The sequence below is a fragment of the Citrus sinensis genome, chromosome 3 (assembly GCF_022201045.2).
Source record: "Citrus sinensis cultivar Valencia sweet orange chromosome 3, DVS_A1.0, whole genome shotgun sequence".
NCBI lineage: Eukaryota > Viridiplantae > Streptophyta > Magnoliopsida > Sapindales > Rutaceae > Citrus > Citrus sinensis.
Genome location: NC_068558.1, coordinates 47,933,838 through 47,952,171, shown reverse-complemented (window position 1 = coordinate 47,952,171; position 18,334 = coordinate 47,933,838). Strand labels below are relative to the sequence as shown.

General features: G+C 35.0%; 3 protein-coding genes and 1 non-coding gene across 7 annotated transcripts; 3 read left to right on the top strand and 1 right to left on the bottom strand.

Moving 5' to 3' along the window:
- The first annotated feature begins 2,743 nt into the window (after positions 1-2,743).
- Positions 2,744-7,455, top strand: LOC102627440 (auxin response factor 18-like). Of its 4 annotated transcripts, none has more exons than XM_052438844.1 (14): positions 2,744-3,356; positions 3,717-3,826; positions 3,971-4,066; positions 4,203-4,259; positions 4,484-4,636; positions 4,749-4,833; positions 4,947-5,037; positions 5,138-5,302; positions 5,394-5,507; positions 5,591-5,663; positions 5,758-5,869; positions 5,983-6,599; positions 6,691-6,878; positions 6,970-7,455. In XM_052438844.1, exons 1-14 carry the CDS (start codon positions 3,302-3,304, stop codon positions 7,115-7,117), a joined length of 2,064 nt encoding a protein of 687 aa, XP_052294804.1. In that variant the 5' UTR covers positions 2,744-3,301; the 3' UTR covers positions 7,118-7,455. The 4 variants fall into 4 exon arrangements, with proteins under 4 accessions (XP_052294804.1, XP_052294803.1, XP_052294802.1 ...); XM_052438843.1 differs by having other exon boundaries at positions 5,758-5,905; positions 6,004-6,599; XM_052438842.1 differs by having other exon boundaries at positions 2,747-3,356; positions 5,758-5,905.
- Positions 7,456-8,826: 1,371 nt separating this feature from the next.
- On the top strand, positions 8,827-8,898 carry TRNAW-CCA (transfer RNA tryptophan (anticodon CCA)). Its single transcript has one exon. It is a non-coding gene; the product is annotated as a tRNA-Trp (tRNA).
- Positions 8,899-13,535: 4,637 nt separating this feature from the next.
- LOC102627811 (hypothetical protein) lies at positions 13,536-15,729 on the top strand. Its single transcript, XM_006491235.4, has 2 exons — positions 13,536-14,412; positions 15,208-15,729. Exons 1-2 carry the CDS (start codon positions 13,681-13,683, stop codon positions 15,289-15,291), a joined length of 816 nt encoding a protein of 271 aa, XP_006491298.1. The 5' UTR covers positions 13,536-13,680; the 3' UTR covers positions 15,292-15,729.
- Positions 15,730-16,187: 458 nt separating this feature from the next.
- Positions 16,188-18,104, bottom strand: LOC127901470 (uncharacterized). Its single transcript, XM_052438853.1, has 3 exons — positions 17,849-18,104; positions 17,050-17,132; positions 16,188-16,486 (listed from the first exon to the last, which is right to left on the bottom strand). Exons 1-3 carry the CDS (start codon positions 17,925-17,927, stop codon positions 16,451-16,453), a joined length of 198 nt encoding a protein of 65 aa, XP_052294813.1. The 5' UTR covers positions 17,928-18,104; the 3' UTR covers positions 16,188-16,450.
- Between the last annotated feature and the right edge of the window lie 230 nt (positions 18,105-18,334).

Below are 18,334 nucleotides of genomic sequence, written 5' to 3'. Positions count from 1 at the left end.
TTAAAAAATATAAAGACTATACAGACACTAATTTTAAAATATAGGGACTAAACAAACTTTTACCCATTTAAATCATTCTTAAAATTTTTTCTAAAGCCAGCTGCACAGTCCCCAACTGATCCCATACCAGCTTTGCTACTGCCCACTTCCGTGGGTTAAAGCCTATAGAGACTATTTTCTCTCTCTCTCTCTCTCTCTCTCTCTGGTTAAATTCATAATGCAAATATCACCTCGTGGACTTGTGGAAATAGAATTTTAGAGTTAGTTCAATATTAAATCTAAATCCTAAATAATAAGTTGTACTTAATTCTTTATAAATTTTTTGCAACAAATATATATATTAATATTTAATTAATTTTATATTCTTATTTAATAACTATCAATTGTATCTTAAAAGTTAGTAAAAAATTTAGATAAACACTAAATTTAAATCCTAATAATTAATAGACCACTCCACTAAAGTTTATAGAATCTCAAAATTCTCATTAAGTTTCTTATGACATGTGTATTTGTAGAGGAGAAGTTCTAGACTATATAATAATTAATACAACCAACTAATACATGTATAATATGTATTTTTTATTTAACATAATCATCACTTACATGATAATTTTTGAAAATAAATACACTCATATTATATTATGATTTACTTATTATATGACTAATATGGTACATTTAATATATTTTAAAAATTTTCATATGCAAAGGTGTGATTTGGTACAATGAGCTTCACAACAAAACTCTCTTAAATAAAAACTCGCCGTGTGCATAGTAAAATTCCTGAAAATGTAAATCGTTAAGTTAAATAAGAAAATCAATTTATTTACGGGGTTAATTGTATTACATTGATGGCATATTTGAAAATATTGCATTATTTAAGTGCTCCCCAAAAAATAAAATCGCATTGTTTAAGAAATTCGAAACAGAATGTCCTGCATCAGAAAAGGGAAAGCTACTCGCCAGACGACGCGTAGGTACGAAATCGACCAAACCACGTGGCTTAACTTTACGATCTTCGCATTCAGACGTGGATGTGGACCACCTAACTGATCGGCATGGTCGGATATCAGTACATCAGTTACACTGTTTTCAAAGCAAAACCCACGCTCTCGTTATTAGCGTGACTTGCACTCTCCACCCCCCGCCAAATAATTTTACATTTTTACAGGCTGCAAATAATATTACATAGGTTTACTAATTGGTTATTATATAGATGTTAGTTAATTATATGCCCAATTTGTCACAGTGGTAAAATAAAAAGGAAAATGTAACTGACATTATCCTTGATCTCCATTTTCGCAAGTTGCTCGCATAAAGCGTCATGATCCAATTTCCAAATTTAAGCGCGTTCTTTTCACGCCATCAGAAGAGCGCCGCAGGCTTTAAGTCCAACAAGAGCTAGTGGCCCCACGACCTGTAGCAACACGTGTCAATTACTAAGGGTATAATGTCAAAAGCCAACCAACCACGAAAATTACCCCCAATGGAAAAATAAATAAATAAATAAAAACGAAATTAAAAGACCAAAAATGCTCTGCCGGGTTTACACGAGCCAACAAGATTGCCTGCCACGATGAGGACAAACAGCGCTACGGCCCACAAAGGGTAAAAAGGAGAAAAAAATTGACGACATCGTTAAATTATAACGGAACGGAACGGAACGGCGCTCCACTCCAATATAAAAATTATTTTACCATCAAGACCTCACGTTTTCTAACGGCAGCCTTGGGTCGGGACGTGTCAGTGATGTGACGTGTTATGATGCTAGTCAACTGCTGGCTTCGCCGCCTTTATCAGACGGCAGTGGCTCGCTCTCCCCAGAGTGATGTACGGCAATCCCGTGATCCCTAGTTCCAGTGTAAAATTAACCGGGGTTAGGTAGCTGAGAAATTAAAAGTAATTTCAGAGATTTATTGAATTTCTTAAAAACCGAATTTGTAATTTGTGACAGAATTATAATATTTTGGCAACAATCATGTGAATGTTATTCTATGAATAAGTTCCGTAGCCGCATAGCGTGATGAGCTGATGAAACGCATTCGTCAATGCAGTTACAATATATGTAAATTGTAATTCATATTGATATTAATGATATTAATTAGCGTTCATAAGAACAAAAAGCAATTAATATATACAATGAATGACCCAAAAAAAAAAAAAAAAACTTCTACCGATAAGCATTCGTATTTTTTCACATGACCAATTATTGCTAGCATATCACTTATTTTAATACTTTGTTAAAAAATGAAACCCACCATGCATAGTACATTTTTATATTTTTTTTATATTTTACTGTACAAAGTGATAATTTCCTCAACCCTATTAAAATGTGTAATTTAACAATATTGTGCAAAATATGTACATGTACTATTGGTCAAAGGATTGGTGCTCTCAATAAGATTGAGGCATTAGTTTGAGTCAATTTTATCTTTGTTCATTAAATTTAAATATATATAGTTAATGTTGATGATGAGAGTAAATTTCTAAGATAATCTTAATAGATTTATTATGAATATATGTATATGAAGTTATAATAAATCTTAAATTAAAATATCTTTGTAGATTGTAATCAATATAAAAGGTTATTTTTATACTAATATGGTACATTATATGTGAAAGGTTTGAGTATGAAAATAGTGAAAAGAATAATTTTTATGTTGCATCTTTTGTTATTATGCAGCAATAATATTATTTATGGGAGAAAAAAATGAAAAATCATAAAGAGAGAGAGAGAGCGAGAGTAGACTACTAGACTCTAGCGCGGAGTGCAGTGGAGTGGAGTGGGAAGAGAACGCAAAGGGAATACAAAATGGCTCGGAGAAAGCGATTTTGGGGATTTGGTAACGTCTGATTCAGGGGTCTTGAGAGCGAGCGAGCAAAGAAACGCATAACATAACGACAACACCAACAACAACAACAGAAGCCAAAAGAAAAAAAAAAAAAGAAAAAAGGGAAAAAAACCACCCAAGTGTTTCCATTCAACGGAGGAGCGAGTGAGAAGACAAAAGCACTGAGTGGTTTTGTAACTGAAACCAGGCCCAGATAGAAGGATTAGATAGCTTAAGACCAAGATATAAACACAGTCAGCTACACACTGAGTCTTCTAATTATGGATGCTTACAATACATAAACTTCTTGTCTTTGTTTTGAGTCTTTTGGTTTTCTCTCCTCTCTTTCCTTTTTCCTTATTCATAAATGGGGTGGCTTAGTTAAAGTTCCTTTCTTCTTCAAGGCTTTTTCTTTATCGTTTTCTGCCTCAGCTTTTTTGTCTTGTAAACCAGTGGTGTGCTTCTCTTTTTTCATGGCTTATGTTGAGCCTAATTTCGGATGTTCATTGAGCTCTCAAGGCGGGCCAGGTGAGAGTATTGGTTTGACGATATATATATATATATATTTCTGTAATGTATCTGTTTGTTTCCCGAGAAAGTTGAGATAATGAAAATCAGAGAACTTGATAATTCTAAACCTTGTTACGTGATTTGTTCCTCAGCCCCAGCTGAGTGGATCAGTTGGTGGCCTGCAAAACTGTGATTTTTTGGGCATTAAATTATAAATTCTATAATGTTTTGGCATCGTTTTTTGTTCTCTAAGCAACTGAAAGACCTGCAGATGATTTCTTTTTTCTTTCTCTTTTTTGGGAAAAGAAGTATTTTCTTTTTCCTTGTTCGCTCGTTTTTTTATTATTGAGTTAAGTTTTGGAGTTTGATTTGGTTCAGGAAGTGGTGATCTTTATAGAGAGTTGTGGAAGGCATGCGCAGGGCCATTAGTGGAAGTTCCTCGCAATGGAGAGAGAGTTTATTATTTTCCTCAGGGTCACATAGAACAAGTTTGCGTTTTTTCCCCACTTTAATTTGCCTTTCTTTTTTTTTTTTAGTTGCCGAGTAGATCGATTTCTTTCTGCTACTGCCTTTTTTTTTTTCTCTCCAAATAAAATTTATTTTTGGTTTGTATTTGAACCTGAGTTTTGCAGTTAGAGGCGTCAACAAATCAGGAATTGACTCATCAGGAACCTCTGTTCGATCTTCCATCCAAGATCCTTTGTCGCGTTGTTCACATTGAATTACTGGTATAATAATGTCTCTCATTTCACTCTTATTATCAATTTCTATTTCCTTATCCCTGCTGACTGCTGACTCTGTAAAATGCCTTTATTTTCATTTTTAATTTTTTTTTATAAAAAAAATCAATAAACCAATTTACAGGCCGAACAAGAAACAGATGAAGTTTATGCCCAAATAACTTTGCATCCAGAAACAGATGTAAGTGCATATCGTTCACTTTTCGTCCTTCTTATTGTTTCAAGTTGAAAATCGGATCCCAAAAGTTAAGCACACTTTTACTTTCAGAGAAGAAAATGAGTTTCATATTATTATTATTATTATTTCTTGTTGTTGTTGATTTTATTTGCAACCAAATGGCCTTAGAAAACGATTAAATCTTTACCAAAAGATGAGCTAGGTTAATGTATTTGCATCTAATACAGCAAACTGAACCTAGGAGTCCTGATCAATGCCTGCCTGAGCCTCCGAAGCAGACGGTCCATTCTTTTTGCAAGATTTTGACTGCTTCGGATACTAGCACCCATGGGGGGTTCTCTGTTCTTCGCAAGCATGCAACAGAATGTCTGCCTCCATTGGTAACGACTTCTAGCTTATATTAAGGTTTCTTTCTTGTGGGATATCATACGATCAGTTACCATAAAAGATTTATTAAGCTCTGATTTTTATTTTATTTTGTTTTTTCATTAGGATATGACCCTAGCAACCCCAACTCAGGAACTGGCTGCCAAAGATCTTCATGGGTATGAGTGGCGATTCAAACATATATTTAGAGGTAAAACTTTGATGAATGTTTGTGCAGTAATTGTAGTTTTGTTGAACAATGATACAGTCTGTTTTTTGATTCCTTCTATGACCTTATTTGCTCCTCTGTATTTGCATAATCAGGTCAACCACGTAGGCATTTGCTTACAACAGGTTGGAGTACTTTCGTCACTTCCAAAAGGCTGGTTGCAGGAGATGCTTTCGTGTTTCTAAGGTAGTTGATTTTGGGTTTTGTTACTTCTTATGATGTTTTGATTGAGGTGCATGAATGTTGTGGTTTCTCAGACACTATATTACCATTATATGTTATGTAGAGGGGAGAACGGGGAATTGCGAGTTGGGGTTCGGCGACTTGCTCATCAGCAGAGCAGCATGCCTTCATCTGTAATATCCAGCCAGAGCATGCATTTAGGAGTGCTTGCTACAGCAGCTCACGCTGTTAAAACCTCAACCCTCTTTATTGTGTACTACAAGCCAAGGTTCTTAGTGCATACATGTGTGAGAATCTTTTTATCTTGATCATCCTGTTTCTTGCATCTTAGGCTGTCTTTTGCTTCATGCTTCCATCAGAACGAGCCAGTTCATAATTGGTTTAAACAAGTATCTCGAAGCTGTTCACCATTGTTTCTCTGTGGGCATGCGCTTCAAGATGAGATTTGAGGGAGAAGACTCTCCTGAGAGAAGGCATTTCTCCTGTTTTTATTTTCCAGTAGTTAGATATTTGAATTTTGTTTAATTGGCTGATTCTTATGGGTACTTTTATACAGGTTCACGGGTACCATTGTTGGGGTTGGAGACTTCTCTGAGCAGTGGCCAGGTTCTAAATGGCGGTCGTTGAAGGTTTGATTATAGTTTTGTTTTTTACACTTTTTAATGCTGACCTATTTATTTTCTTGTTTTTGATTCTGGTTTTTCCAACCACTTCTACTTTTAGATTCAATGGGATGAGCCGGCTACTGTTCAAAGGCCTGAGAGGGTTTCTCCATGGGAAATAGAGCCTTTCGTAGCTTCTGCTCCCTTAAACCTTGCTCAACCAGCAGTAAAGAGTAAGAGACCTCGGTCCATTGACATTCCTGCGTCGGGTATGAGAATTTTTCTCTTTTATTTTTCAAATGATCGGCGAATGAAATTTTTAACTTGTGTACGTTATTGAATATAGAAATTACTACAAATTCGGCAGCTTCAGCTTTCTGGTATCAGGGATCAACCCAGTCCCATGATATAACTCAAGTGGTTGGTGCTACGGAAGGTCAAAGCAGCGAAAGCCAAGTTGTCCGGCCTATGAGGCAAAAAGAAATTGATAGCACCATTATCAACAACAGTAATGATTGTAGCTCAAGGCTTGCTCCAGAAGGAATATGGCCTTCCTCTCCTCATTTAAATGTCTCTTTAAACCTTTTTCCAGATTCAACCGATGATCACAGAATTGTTGCAGCACAGTCTGTACTCTCTGGTTATGCCTCTTCTGGAAGGCCAGGAAATACCGTGATTCATGAAGAAGTGGAAAGAGGGAAAAAATCCGAGGCTTCCCTAGGTTGCTGGTTATTTGGAATTGACCTGAAACACAACTCCAACACTGCTGCTCCCTTAGGGAGGAAAGTAGTAGATCCAACTACTGGTACTAGTGGTGTGAAAGGATCTGCTCGAGCTGCATCTGATTTTGATGCGTCCCAAAATCAGGACTTGAAGGAAGTGAAGCGAGGGATGGCAGATGTATCACGAAAAGAGACACAGAATAAGCAGGGCTCTGCTGCTTCCACAAGAACTCGTACAAAGGTAAAGTTTGACGTTTTTTCTGGCCCCTTATTGCTCGTCTATTTTAATTGTTAGCATTTGATCGTAATGTTATTTATTGGATTTTGAGAAGGTCCAAATGCAAGGAATTGCTGTTGGCCGTGCTGTTGACTTGACTGCCTTGAAAGGGTATGATGACCTTTTTGATGAATTGGAGAAGATGTTTGAGATCCAAGGGCAGCTTCGTCCACGTGACAAATGGGCTGTGGTTTTCACCGATGACGAGGGTGATATGATGCTTGCAGGAGATGATCAATGGCCGTAAGTAACGTTCCAAGTATAACTACATTATATATTTCCCCATTGATCAGTGCCGTTGCAATTATGATCTTACTTCTTAAATACATTGCAGGGAGTTCTGTAAGATGGTAAAGAAGATCTTCATATATTCAACTGAAGAGGTGAAGAATATGGCCACAAGCAGCAAGCCGATTGCTTCCTCAGTAGAGGGCGAAGGCACTGCTATAAGCCTGGACTCGGAGCTCAAGTCCGAAACATGAAAGTTCAAATCCCTTCTTATTAAATACTTTTCCTTTTTTTTTTTATTATCTTGTTTTCCTCTTCAGTTGGTTGGTGGTAGTCTAATTTTGCGCAGGTCTTTTGGAGCCTTGCTTAAGAGTAGTAGTGATAGAGTGAATGAAATGGACTGTGTTCTACTGTAAGAGGTGGTAGGCTCTTGTCGAACATTGGAGAAACTCCGTTGGGTTTTAGTGATGTAATGTGCTTCAGTGCTTGTGGAGTTACGTGGTTTTAAATCTTAACATAGAGCAGCTTGTAAAAATGTATGTATGCGGTTGCTACTTCCAGCTTTTCTTTTAGTGGAAACCTGTTTCATGTAGCTTTCTCTAGGTCAATTTTATATGCTTACCTGCAATAATTTCTTCTAACTGCATGCCCTTTTTTAACTAGTGCAAGTTTTTAGGTGTGTTTTCTCAATATTTATCATATTATTTTGAATTATTTTTATTTTTTAAAAAAGTAAACGTGGGTTTGCGTTGGCCAAAAAAAAAAAAGAAAAAAGAAAGGAAAAGGAAAGGAAAGAAATGAAAGAAAGAAAGCTAGTGGGGATGGTGACATGAAGAGAAATGCAGGTGGGTTGATGCTTCATCTTGCTTTCTAAGTTTGTCTACAAAAAGGAAGCAAGAGCTGTTTTCAAAGTGATTTATTTGTTCCTAAGGGGAGTAGCTGTCAACTGAAGAATGGAATGGGGAGGCTTAATAAAGGTGTATAATCTCTTTGACAATGACATCCAAGATTCGGGAGACCATTATTGTCTCGCAGCTGAGAGTTTCGTTTGCATTTTAAGTCAAAAGTTTCAGCCCTTAAACTCTCTCCGTCTCGCTTTTAAAGGAAGATTAAAGGTTCAATTCAACTATTCAAGATCTTGCTCATTAAATTCTTTAGTCTAGAGCTAAGCAATATAAAAATGATGCACCAACAAAATAACGTCGTATACTATTAGAGTCATTAAATTCTTTAGTCTACAGCTAAATTTGTACGTATGTATATGTGCTGCCCACTTTTATTGCATGATTCGCGGCTTTAAATTTCTGTTTGTTAGAACAAGAATGCCATAATTGCTGTCCCCTCCATGCGAATTTCAAAATCACTTAAAAAGGGTTTCGATTTTGTATGATATGCATCATACTGTATTGGCAAGAAACAATTGTTGCCGATAATTTGTATATTGAAAATTCATCCTAAAAGTAAAAGATGGGACATTTAACATGCGGATGATGCGATAATACAATTATTTTATTCATAATTTGTGAAAATTTATCGGTCCCTTGATAAATAGTACATTAATTTAGATAAAATTTAAAGACAACTTACAACGTCTATCTTTACGCACAATCATAAGCATGTACAAGCTTAATCTTCTCAGTTTAGCTTTGGTACCACGCATGATCTGAGATCTCCGGCATTAGTTTGTTGAATGAGCCAAGCGATTGTTTCAAGCACCATTGCCCTGTTTCTATATGAGCTATTGCTATTGAATGAGAGTCAAAATTAGAAGAGCAGTCAAATCTCTTGAGATACAATACTCAATTACTGTTTGGAATTTGACATAAAACATAAGTACTTAAAAAAAAGGTGACACAATTTGTTGTGCTCGATTATGAGTCCGGACAAAAAGCCACTGCAAAAAAATTGCAATCATTTCTCCTCTTGGAAATAATTATTATTTGCACCCCAGTTTATAACTACCGGATCCGTGGCGCAATGGTAGCGCGTCTGACTCCAGATCAGAAGGTTGCGTGTTCGATTCACGTCGGGTTCAATCCCCGAATTTTAATATTTTTGGTGATTAACTTGATCCTGGGCTGTCAAAGCAGCTGCCCAAACAAAACTGAGCTTTGTCTTTACTCCCTCAGAGTTTTCATTGGGTAACAGACTATTAAGGCCCAAAAATATTAATGGGCTTGGCCGATACCCTTTAGGCAAGGAGATATAGTTTTCCTTTGAAGTTGTATTTTCTCCCAGGCGAGGTTATTTTCAGTTTTCCATCCATAATTTCTATAAAGTATAAACCCACTCCATTTGAAAAATTATTACCAAAAAATCATATTATTTTAAGAAGGAAAATTATCATTACACTACTTTTATTTTAATTTATATTCATCCAACCACCATAAAATTTTTATATGTTCTCTGCACCACTTTTCTTTTCACATTTATATCAACTAGTCATTTTTGTACTAACACCGTTAAATAATTTTAATAAAATGATAATTTTACCCCCAAATAAATTAAAAGACTATTTTATCTTATAAAAGCTTTGAAAAATAAAAAATTATAGTCATAAAAATATCCCTAAATTAATAAAAAATAAATCACAAATAGAGGTGCTCAATTGATTTTACAAAATTTTTAATAATTATTTTTATTAAAAATTATAATTTTGCAAAATTTTAATAAAATAACTGAATTTATTTATTAAAAGAATAAATCCTAAAATTTTAATAATTTAGGGAATTTTTATTAAATCCCAAAATTTTACAATTATTTTATATTAAAATAATTTTTATTAAAAATAAAAAATATAATTTTGGGATTTATTTTTATTAAATTTAGGGATATTTTTATCATTATAATTTTTTATTTTTTAAATTTTTTATAAAATAAAATGGTCTTTTAATTTATATGGGGTAAAATTGTCATTTTATTTCAATTATTTAACGGTGTTAGTGCAAAAATGGCTAGTTGATACAAATATAAAAAGAAGGTTGGTGCAAAGAACATGTTATAATTTTTTAGTGGTTGGATGAATATAAGGCAAAACGAATGTGGTGCAATGATAATTTTCTTTTTAAGAATACAAACATAGATAAAACTCAAACAATAAGTCAATTAAATCTCTGTTTTCTTCTTCTTCTTTTTTCTATTATTGAACTTCGGTCTTTTGACTATGTTTGACCACTAAAATTATTTTAATATAATTTTTATTTGATTATTTTATCTATATAATATAAAATGACCAAATTAAAAAAAAAAAAGGAAAAGTATTATTTTGCTGTGTCTTAAATTGAAGCCCAATAATTTTTCAATACCTCTACATGTAAATATATAAGTATAATAGCAGATAAAATTTCATAAGATATGAGGGGACAAAGATAATTTTGTGAAAAATCATTTGAAAATATAGAATTTTATATGTGAATATTTCTAAATCATTATATCCTAGCCAATGAAAAAAATAAAAGAATCGTTGGTAAATAGAACACAAATTTGATATTTTGCACGAATGTCCCAAAAAATTTTATGACTCTTTTATGATCTAAATATTCTAGAGATTTTAATAATTTTATGCTATATGTCATGTAATAATAATAATAATAATAATAATAATAATAATAATAATAATAATATATGAATAGAGTGTAAGTATATTATATTTTAAATTTATCAACTAGTAATTAATATGTAAATTTTTGTTCGATAAAAATTCAGAACAAGCGAACGAAGATGTTGACCCTGTCCGAAACGGACAATTAATGGGATTGGTACAATAGTTTGCCTGCCTTTTTGGATCTCTCGACATTCGTCCGAAATGAAATGACACGAAAGCGCAACTGCACGCCTTGCAATTACATTCACGTGTGCTTCTTTTTGATATTTCATGATCACCATCTTGGGTGCTGCTGGCATTGTTTGTTTGCTTTAATTATTGTCCTTTTCGACTTTGCTAGCTGACAAATGATTAATATGCTTGTTTGTGGATTTAGATTTTTGCCTATACCATGGTAACAGTGAACTGTTATTTTCCCATTTAAAAGTTGAATTTCCATCCAAGCATGATATTTTCTTTTTTCCCTGTAATCTATTAATTGTGCATTAAACAAAATATTATTGAGCATGTGGGAGATATAGGAAATATTCATTAGTCAATTGATTTCATTTTACGTAAACATGGTAATATAGATACGGATACAGGATTACAATAATGATATGAATGTAAGGTGAGGTTTACAGGTGAACGAAGAGTTACATTTTTTTAAATCTGACTCTGCTTTTCCAGCTTCAAAGTCAAATCAAGAATCCTCTCATGTTACTCCTCTGCAGTTTTAATTTGTTTCAAATTTTCCTAATCATGTGAGTGCAGGTGATCACAACGGCTTCTCAGTCATTCATGCAGCAACTCTTCTTCAAGAATCAAGGTCAGATACTTCATTATTTATCTCCTAACATGGTACTGATGTTGTTTTTACACTTGTGTATGTCCATGATATTTGGTTACGGGAAGCAAAGAAAGTGTTGTGAAGATGGTAATCGAACAACTTAGCACACAATTTGCATAGAAAGTAGTGAACTTGTCCCAGAAGAGATGCGACTTTTTCAGAAGTCGAGGCTATAATGGAATGAAAGAGGAGGCGATCTTGTCGCATCCGGTGAAGGCATGCAGGGTTTGGACTTTGGAGTGGATGGGGTAGAGGAAGAGGTGTCAAATTTGGTGGCTCTGGTTGGAGAGGGACATGATAATGTACCATCAATGTATTCAAGCAAATCATAACCAAAAGCAAAAGAAATAAATTGAGCCCGCCATGTAAGATAGCTGTCAGGGGTGAGTTTGAGTGGCAATTTTGCAGAAGCATCGATGGAAATACAGCCACCAAGATTGGTGACATCAGGAGATGTTGTGGTGGTTTGAAACGACATAGAACTTGCATCTGACATTGAAGAAAAAATTAAATAAATAAAGGAATAAATGACAGGGTAGAGCACAAGGAGCTCTGATACCATACAAGGAATATGGAGAAGTGAATTGATTTCATTGGTGTAAACATTGCACAATATATACATATATAGAGATTACAAAAATGATGTGAATGCAGAATGAGATTTACATGTGATAAGATAAACCAAACCCATTACATCAGTAAAAGGATCAAAGTTATCACTTGAGATCACATTTGTCTGCAACATTATTTGAGGTAACTGGAGATGATCCTGGTGTTTGCTCTATAAGAGAAACAGAGTGGCTCAAATTAATTAATAAATAGCCTTTGTTTTCTTACATTACGAATTTATTAAGTTATTAAAAGCTCACTAATATGAAAAGACTAAAGAGGGTCGTCTTAAAAAAACTGCTTTGTTTTACACGTCTATGTTCTTATTGTCGTTATACTTTTTTAAAAGTTGTCTTTGTTCCATGTCCGCTAAACTAATGATACACACACAGTATACGCAAAATAGTCTAGTGATTAAGTGGGAGCTAGAGATCAATATGGTTTTCACTTTTCAAAAAAGCCTCAAGTCAATAGAGAGATAGAAGAAGATGGATCTTCTTCTTCAGTCTTTACTGCAACCAGCTAGCTCTTTGTGCGTGCTTTCTCCTAAGTTGAAAATGACACTCTCTTTTCTCTTTATCCCCCTTTTGACTTTTAGCATTTTTGAGGGGCGCCGGTCCCTGGCAGCTAGCTGGCTCCAATGCTCAAAATCGTCATCAATCATCATAATTTAATTTGCATTATCCCCATTGCCCCCATATGCTTAATGGATTGCACCTTTTAAGTGTTGTTGCTTGTTACTTGTATTTTCAAAAGCATCCAATTCAGTTTCCAGGATTAGATATTTCAGTTTTCAGACAAAATAGTTAGGTTGGCAAATCATTTACATTTAACACATCATGTTTCGCTCAAAATTTTCAACAAGAGATTCGATGGTAACAAGGAAACATTTGATCGGAACGGCAAATTGTTGTATCAAGTAAAATCCAAGAAGTTCATTCCTGAAACAGAATATCACATCTTGGCATCCAATGCTGACCAATTGAAATCAGGTGCGCACATGACCGCCGTATTGCCAACACCCAAGCCTTTTACATCGGTTGAAACATTTGAAAGATCTAATCTTTTTCCACCTTTTTTTTTTAATTTAATTTGAATCAAAGATTGACCCAATAACACTTCAGCAAAGCGAAGGCCATCACCAGATCAGCCTGTCATCGTTTACCTATTAAAAGGGATGACACGATGTTGCTGCTTTATTGCTTTCACAATATTGTATTTTTGTTCTTTATTTCAATTTAAAATTGGAGGGCAGTTTAGTTCATGATACCGACAAGTCAATTTACCCCACTTTTAATTTCTTTTTATTAGTATTTTTCATTACTGTTAATTTTTTTTTTAAAAAAGATCAAATTATCATGAGAATGTGATGCAAGTGTACCCACATCTTTCTGATTGGAAACTTAGTACCCATTCAAAATCAAAGCCGTGCACTGCACGCAACACGCACTGTGGCCTTTAGTATTTTGGACGGTTAAGATGCAATTAATCTCCCTAATCATTAGAAAATACACAACCAAAGTCATTATGCTTACGTGGCGAGTTTCTATCGGTGCTATTTTAGAGCCCACCAAAATCAGATAGGATCGACCATTTAATAACGGTTCACCTCTACTTAAAACAGTGACAAGCAATGAGCGACCAAAACCGAAAGGGCCGAGGACTTTCCTTCGTCTCCCTCACTGTCTCCATTGTCTAAATAAAGCACAAGACAACACGTAAACACTCGCAGTGAGTGAGAGAGAGAGAGAGAGAGAGAGAAGAAGAAGAAGACCATGTGGCCTGATTCTGAAGCGATGGATGAAGGGCAAAGCTCAACGCTAAAGCTACCACTTTTTTCAATAACAGCAAGAGCAAGTATGCAGTCACCAGAGAGGCCTGGAATGCTAACCCCACCACTTCGGACTTCAGCTTCGGTCCCATTTCGATGGGAAGAAGAGCCTGGCAAGCCCAAGCCTTGCACCACTGTCATCACTCTGCCAGACACGTCGAAAACTGATTTTTCTCACAAGTGTTTAGAGTTGCCTCCAAGGCTTTTGATCATGGATGCTGCTAATGCTAATGCTAATAATATTACCAAACTGTCCTCACCCACCACTGTTCTTGAAGGTCCTTATGTGGCTCGGTCGTCTAGGTTTCAGACTCCTTCGTTTAGAATGAGTAGTGAGTGTTATGGGTCTTTTCGTGGGAGTACTTTAAGTCCTGAACATAAAAATAAAAAAGATAGTGATGAGTTTGGTGTTGTGGTGCTTAGTAATAGTAAGATCGTGAAGAAAGAGAAAGGGGTTTTTGGTTCTTGGCGTGAGAATGGGTTAAAGAGCAATAAAAGAGAGGTTGGTGGGGGTAGTTATGTCTTTCCATCTTCTGTGGATAGGTTTTGTGAAACTGAATGCAGCAGAGCAGAGGAAGGAAGCTCAAGCAATTGCACTAGTGATAAGATCACAAGGATCAGAAGATCTGGCAGCTTTACTAATGTCTCTGTTGCCACTGCTAGGCCTCGCTTCTGGGTAAGGTTTTTTTCGCTTATTATCTTTGTTATTATTATTAACTTTTTTTCTTTTAAACTCATTTGGTGGTAAAATTTTCCTATTCTGAAGTTTTTGAGCATCCAAAATTAATCATTTTCTTTCCTCACTGATTTCTAAAATCTTTTTTTTTTAATATGGGATTACTTTGATTAGTAATCTTGCTATTGTAATTTGCACTGGCCCATGACTTCTTTTATGCAGTGCAACTGTTTAACTAGTGACTTCTTGTAATAGCAATAGAAAGAAATTTTAAATGGACGTCAACTGCTACTGCAAAAAATAGTTTTATTTGTTGGCCGGAAGTTTGGATTCAAGTTTTATTGCAGAGGTCCCCAGTTATACCAAAATGGGCAGTGGATATGGATTTCACTGGCACATGACAGGTTAGGTTAGGTGACACAGTTAGCCAGCCGATGCTTTAAGTACTAGTCACTAGCGACAAGTTAAGGTGGTGCTGTTCTTTTTAGCCTTGTTGAAAGTAAGAAATAAAGTCTATAATTTGAAACAAAAATGATTATAAAATTTGTTATCATACAAGATGGATCAAATCTACTTAATTTTAAATTAAGTCATAACATAATTAGGCCTGCCTGCCGTACGTTCATCGTCTTTCAACATTTTGATTTGCTTTATCATTCCATCTTAATATTCTTTTCCTCTCCTGCTTTTGGATATTTTTTGCATGTATGCGGTAATGGTCATCCCCCAATTTGCGGCAAATCTTATAAACTTTGTGTGTTGGGAGTAAAAGTTTCTGTTGTTTTGACAATGCAGGCGACTATATATGGGGGCTTGAAGCAAGTGGTTGTGCTTCCATGGAGAAGTAGAAAAGCCAAGAAAGATGGCCTTCTCAGTTGATTGACTTCTTCCTTTGCGTACCGGGAACTTACATTTGCTAGTTTATTAATGAATTACCTGTAGTGTACTACTTTATTTCCTTTATTTTGTTTTGCTTGGGTGATAATTAATCTCTGGTGATGAAAATGACGTATCAAATGTAATCTAGCATAGCCCATCAATGCCTACTTCTTAAGCTAGCTGGATTCCGCGATGCTTTTTTTCTGGTGATGGGCCTAGGATTGCAACTCTCTCTGGCGTGTAAATAAATCTCAATAGCAACAGCCGCAGCATTGGGTGGGAATATCTCATATTTGTAAGAAATGAATATGAAGCATATGGCTCGATTCTCCCCAAAGCCTAGAAAATATTACATATTACAACCCCACGGTAGCAATCTCTTAATTCTCAATTGTTTGCTAGAAATGCAAATAAAAGGATGCATGATCTTTAGTTCCACTTTTTCGTGTTTGGTTATTTTTCGTTCTGGATAAGCAACAATCATTAACACGACATAAATGAAATATGGACTGCCAAAACAAATGAACCTAAGAACTTGGACACAGCTCAGGGAGTGGGGGAATTGTATTTCTGTATCAAAGTGGAACCAAAACGACGACTGACCAAACATATTACCTGCTTATTTGTACAATCATCGAAGCCAATTTGCTGAATGACCAGATTGGCTCAGCTTTCTTTTTCTGGACACAAGCAAATGTCCTACCAGTAATAACCTATTAATCTCATATGGATGTCTACATGGGTAACAGATAAATCAGAACAGAGGACGAAATTGCGAAAACCAAGTGTCTCATAAAACACTACGTACACAATTATTTTTTAGTGTAATACTTTCAGAAATCTAATAAATTCACTCAACTAAAATGACAAGATCAGCCAATGGGATGGAAATGAGATTGTAAGAGAAAGAGTAGCAGTGAATTTCCCAGGTTTTCCCTGAAATGCATGGGTCCCAATGAACCTTTGCTGATTTAAAATTCAACACAACATGAAATATTCATAATTCTACACAAAATATGATGATGTCCAATATGCAACAAATTCATTTGTCCTGTTTCACAGTTAAAACTCAGGCTTATTTCATTGTTGATACGATAGAAACAAAAAATCGCAGACCCGAACAGTGTGCTAAGATCTTCAAGTTAATTCGTAAATCAAATCACTGCTGTTTTTTCCCAGTCACACCTGCAACCACCTGCAATGATGCAAGACAAAGTAATAAAATTACTAGAATGTAAGCTGATACATGACATGAAGGTGAAGAAATTCCTGTGAAACACATTTACAGTAACAGAATTTGCATCTTCAGTGTTATAAGCGAAATTTCATATTACTGTTACTCTCTGATCTAACTGCATCAGATTGCTAAAAGGAATTAGGTAGGCAGCCAATTCATTTAGTCATTCAGACATGACAATTTTAGCCATATACATTTCAGGAAATTTTCTTTTCCTTCCAAAAAAATGAGTTAAAAAGTCAAATAAGAATGAAATTCATATTAGGATTTCACGTGATAACAGCCAGAGGAGAAAATTAAACCTAATTCAAGAAGACCTATTTCAACAACAGAAGCAAGTCTAGGAATTATGTTATCAGGGTGTTACATTACAAAGCATAAAGTAAATGGCATTAAAATTGAAAAGAAAAAACTAAAGCCAGAAAAGGCACTTGCTTAAATTTATATTGCAAACTACTCAAGCAACCATAATTTTGTCAGTGAATCAGAAAGTGAATCATAAATCAAAATTCAATACTCACATCGCTTAACGCAGGTTGAGGCACTTGTTTGGATGATTCAAAGGAGTCTAGCATGGGCCTTACAACAGCTGGAAGGAAGAGGCCTGGGATTTTCACAAAAAAAGTTAATTGTCACTCACCAGGAAGATGAATAATTGTTTCCTCAAAATCACTCACCAGGAAGATGAATAATTGTTTCCTCAAAAGGAAAAAAAAAAAAAAAACCAACTCATTGCGCTGCAGAAAGCACTCATGGTTTATTTTCTGTAAAGACAAAGAATAACGCATTCACCACGTAACGTATCTTCTGCTCATAAAAATTTAAATCGATAGGTGTAAACATAAGTGAAATTACTTAATAATCAACATAAAAAGCCGTGAAAGATACATAATAATAATGTAATCTCCATCTAGACTTTTGAATATAGGGCTCAAACGAGAAGAACAATACAGTTTCGTAGAACATTTCCACATAATTCGTCTTAACTATATCATACTAGTTAAAGATAGCATTTCTGGTAAATGAAAAGATATCAAAAATTGAAGTGCATACTCGGTGAAAAAAAAAAAAATTAAGTAGAAACCTAAAAAGACTATCTTACAGGATTGAATAAACAACAGGAATCAAAAACCTATGAATAATAACATGGGAATTTTACTTGAGAAGGCCACAAATAATAACCGTAACGTAACCAGAAGAAAAACTAGCATATTCGCCTCGCCCCAATTTAACTGATATTTGCCCAACGTATCAATCGATTAACAGATAGATAACAATTAATGGAACAAAAATTGAGAAGTGCATTCAGGGATTGGATACCAAAAGCACCCATAAGGCAAGAAGCTGCAACGACCGGCTCTTGTGCGACAAACATTCTCAGCTTCTCCATCACCGCCATCTTTTCTAATATTTCCAGAGAGTTGTTTTGGGTCTTTGCAATGTGGGTCAGCGGATGCGGATCTGTGTTTATCTTGCTTTGCTTTTGGCTCTTCTTCTTCTTTTCTTTTGTCTTTTTTTTTTTTAAAAAAAAAAAATTAGCAGTGCGTAAATTACCCGGGCCGGTATAATAATGTTCGGGTCGGGTCAAGCAATTGTCAGTTTGCCGAATATAATTGCTCTCTCTCTCTCTCTCTCTCTCAATTTTTTTTTTTTAAATTTTTCCCTTAAAAACAATTTCTTAATTTCAGGGGGATCTTCTTCTTCTTCTTCTTCTTCTTCTTATTCTTATTATTATTTAACATAATCTAATTCGTTAAGATCGTGTAAATCACTTCCAATAAACAAATAAAATCCAACCGAATCTCC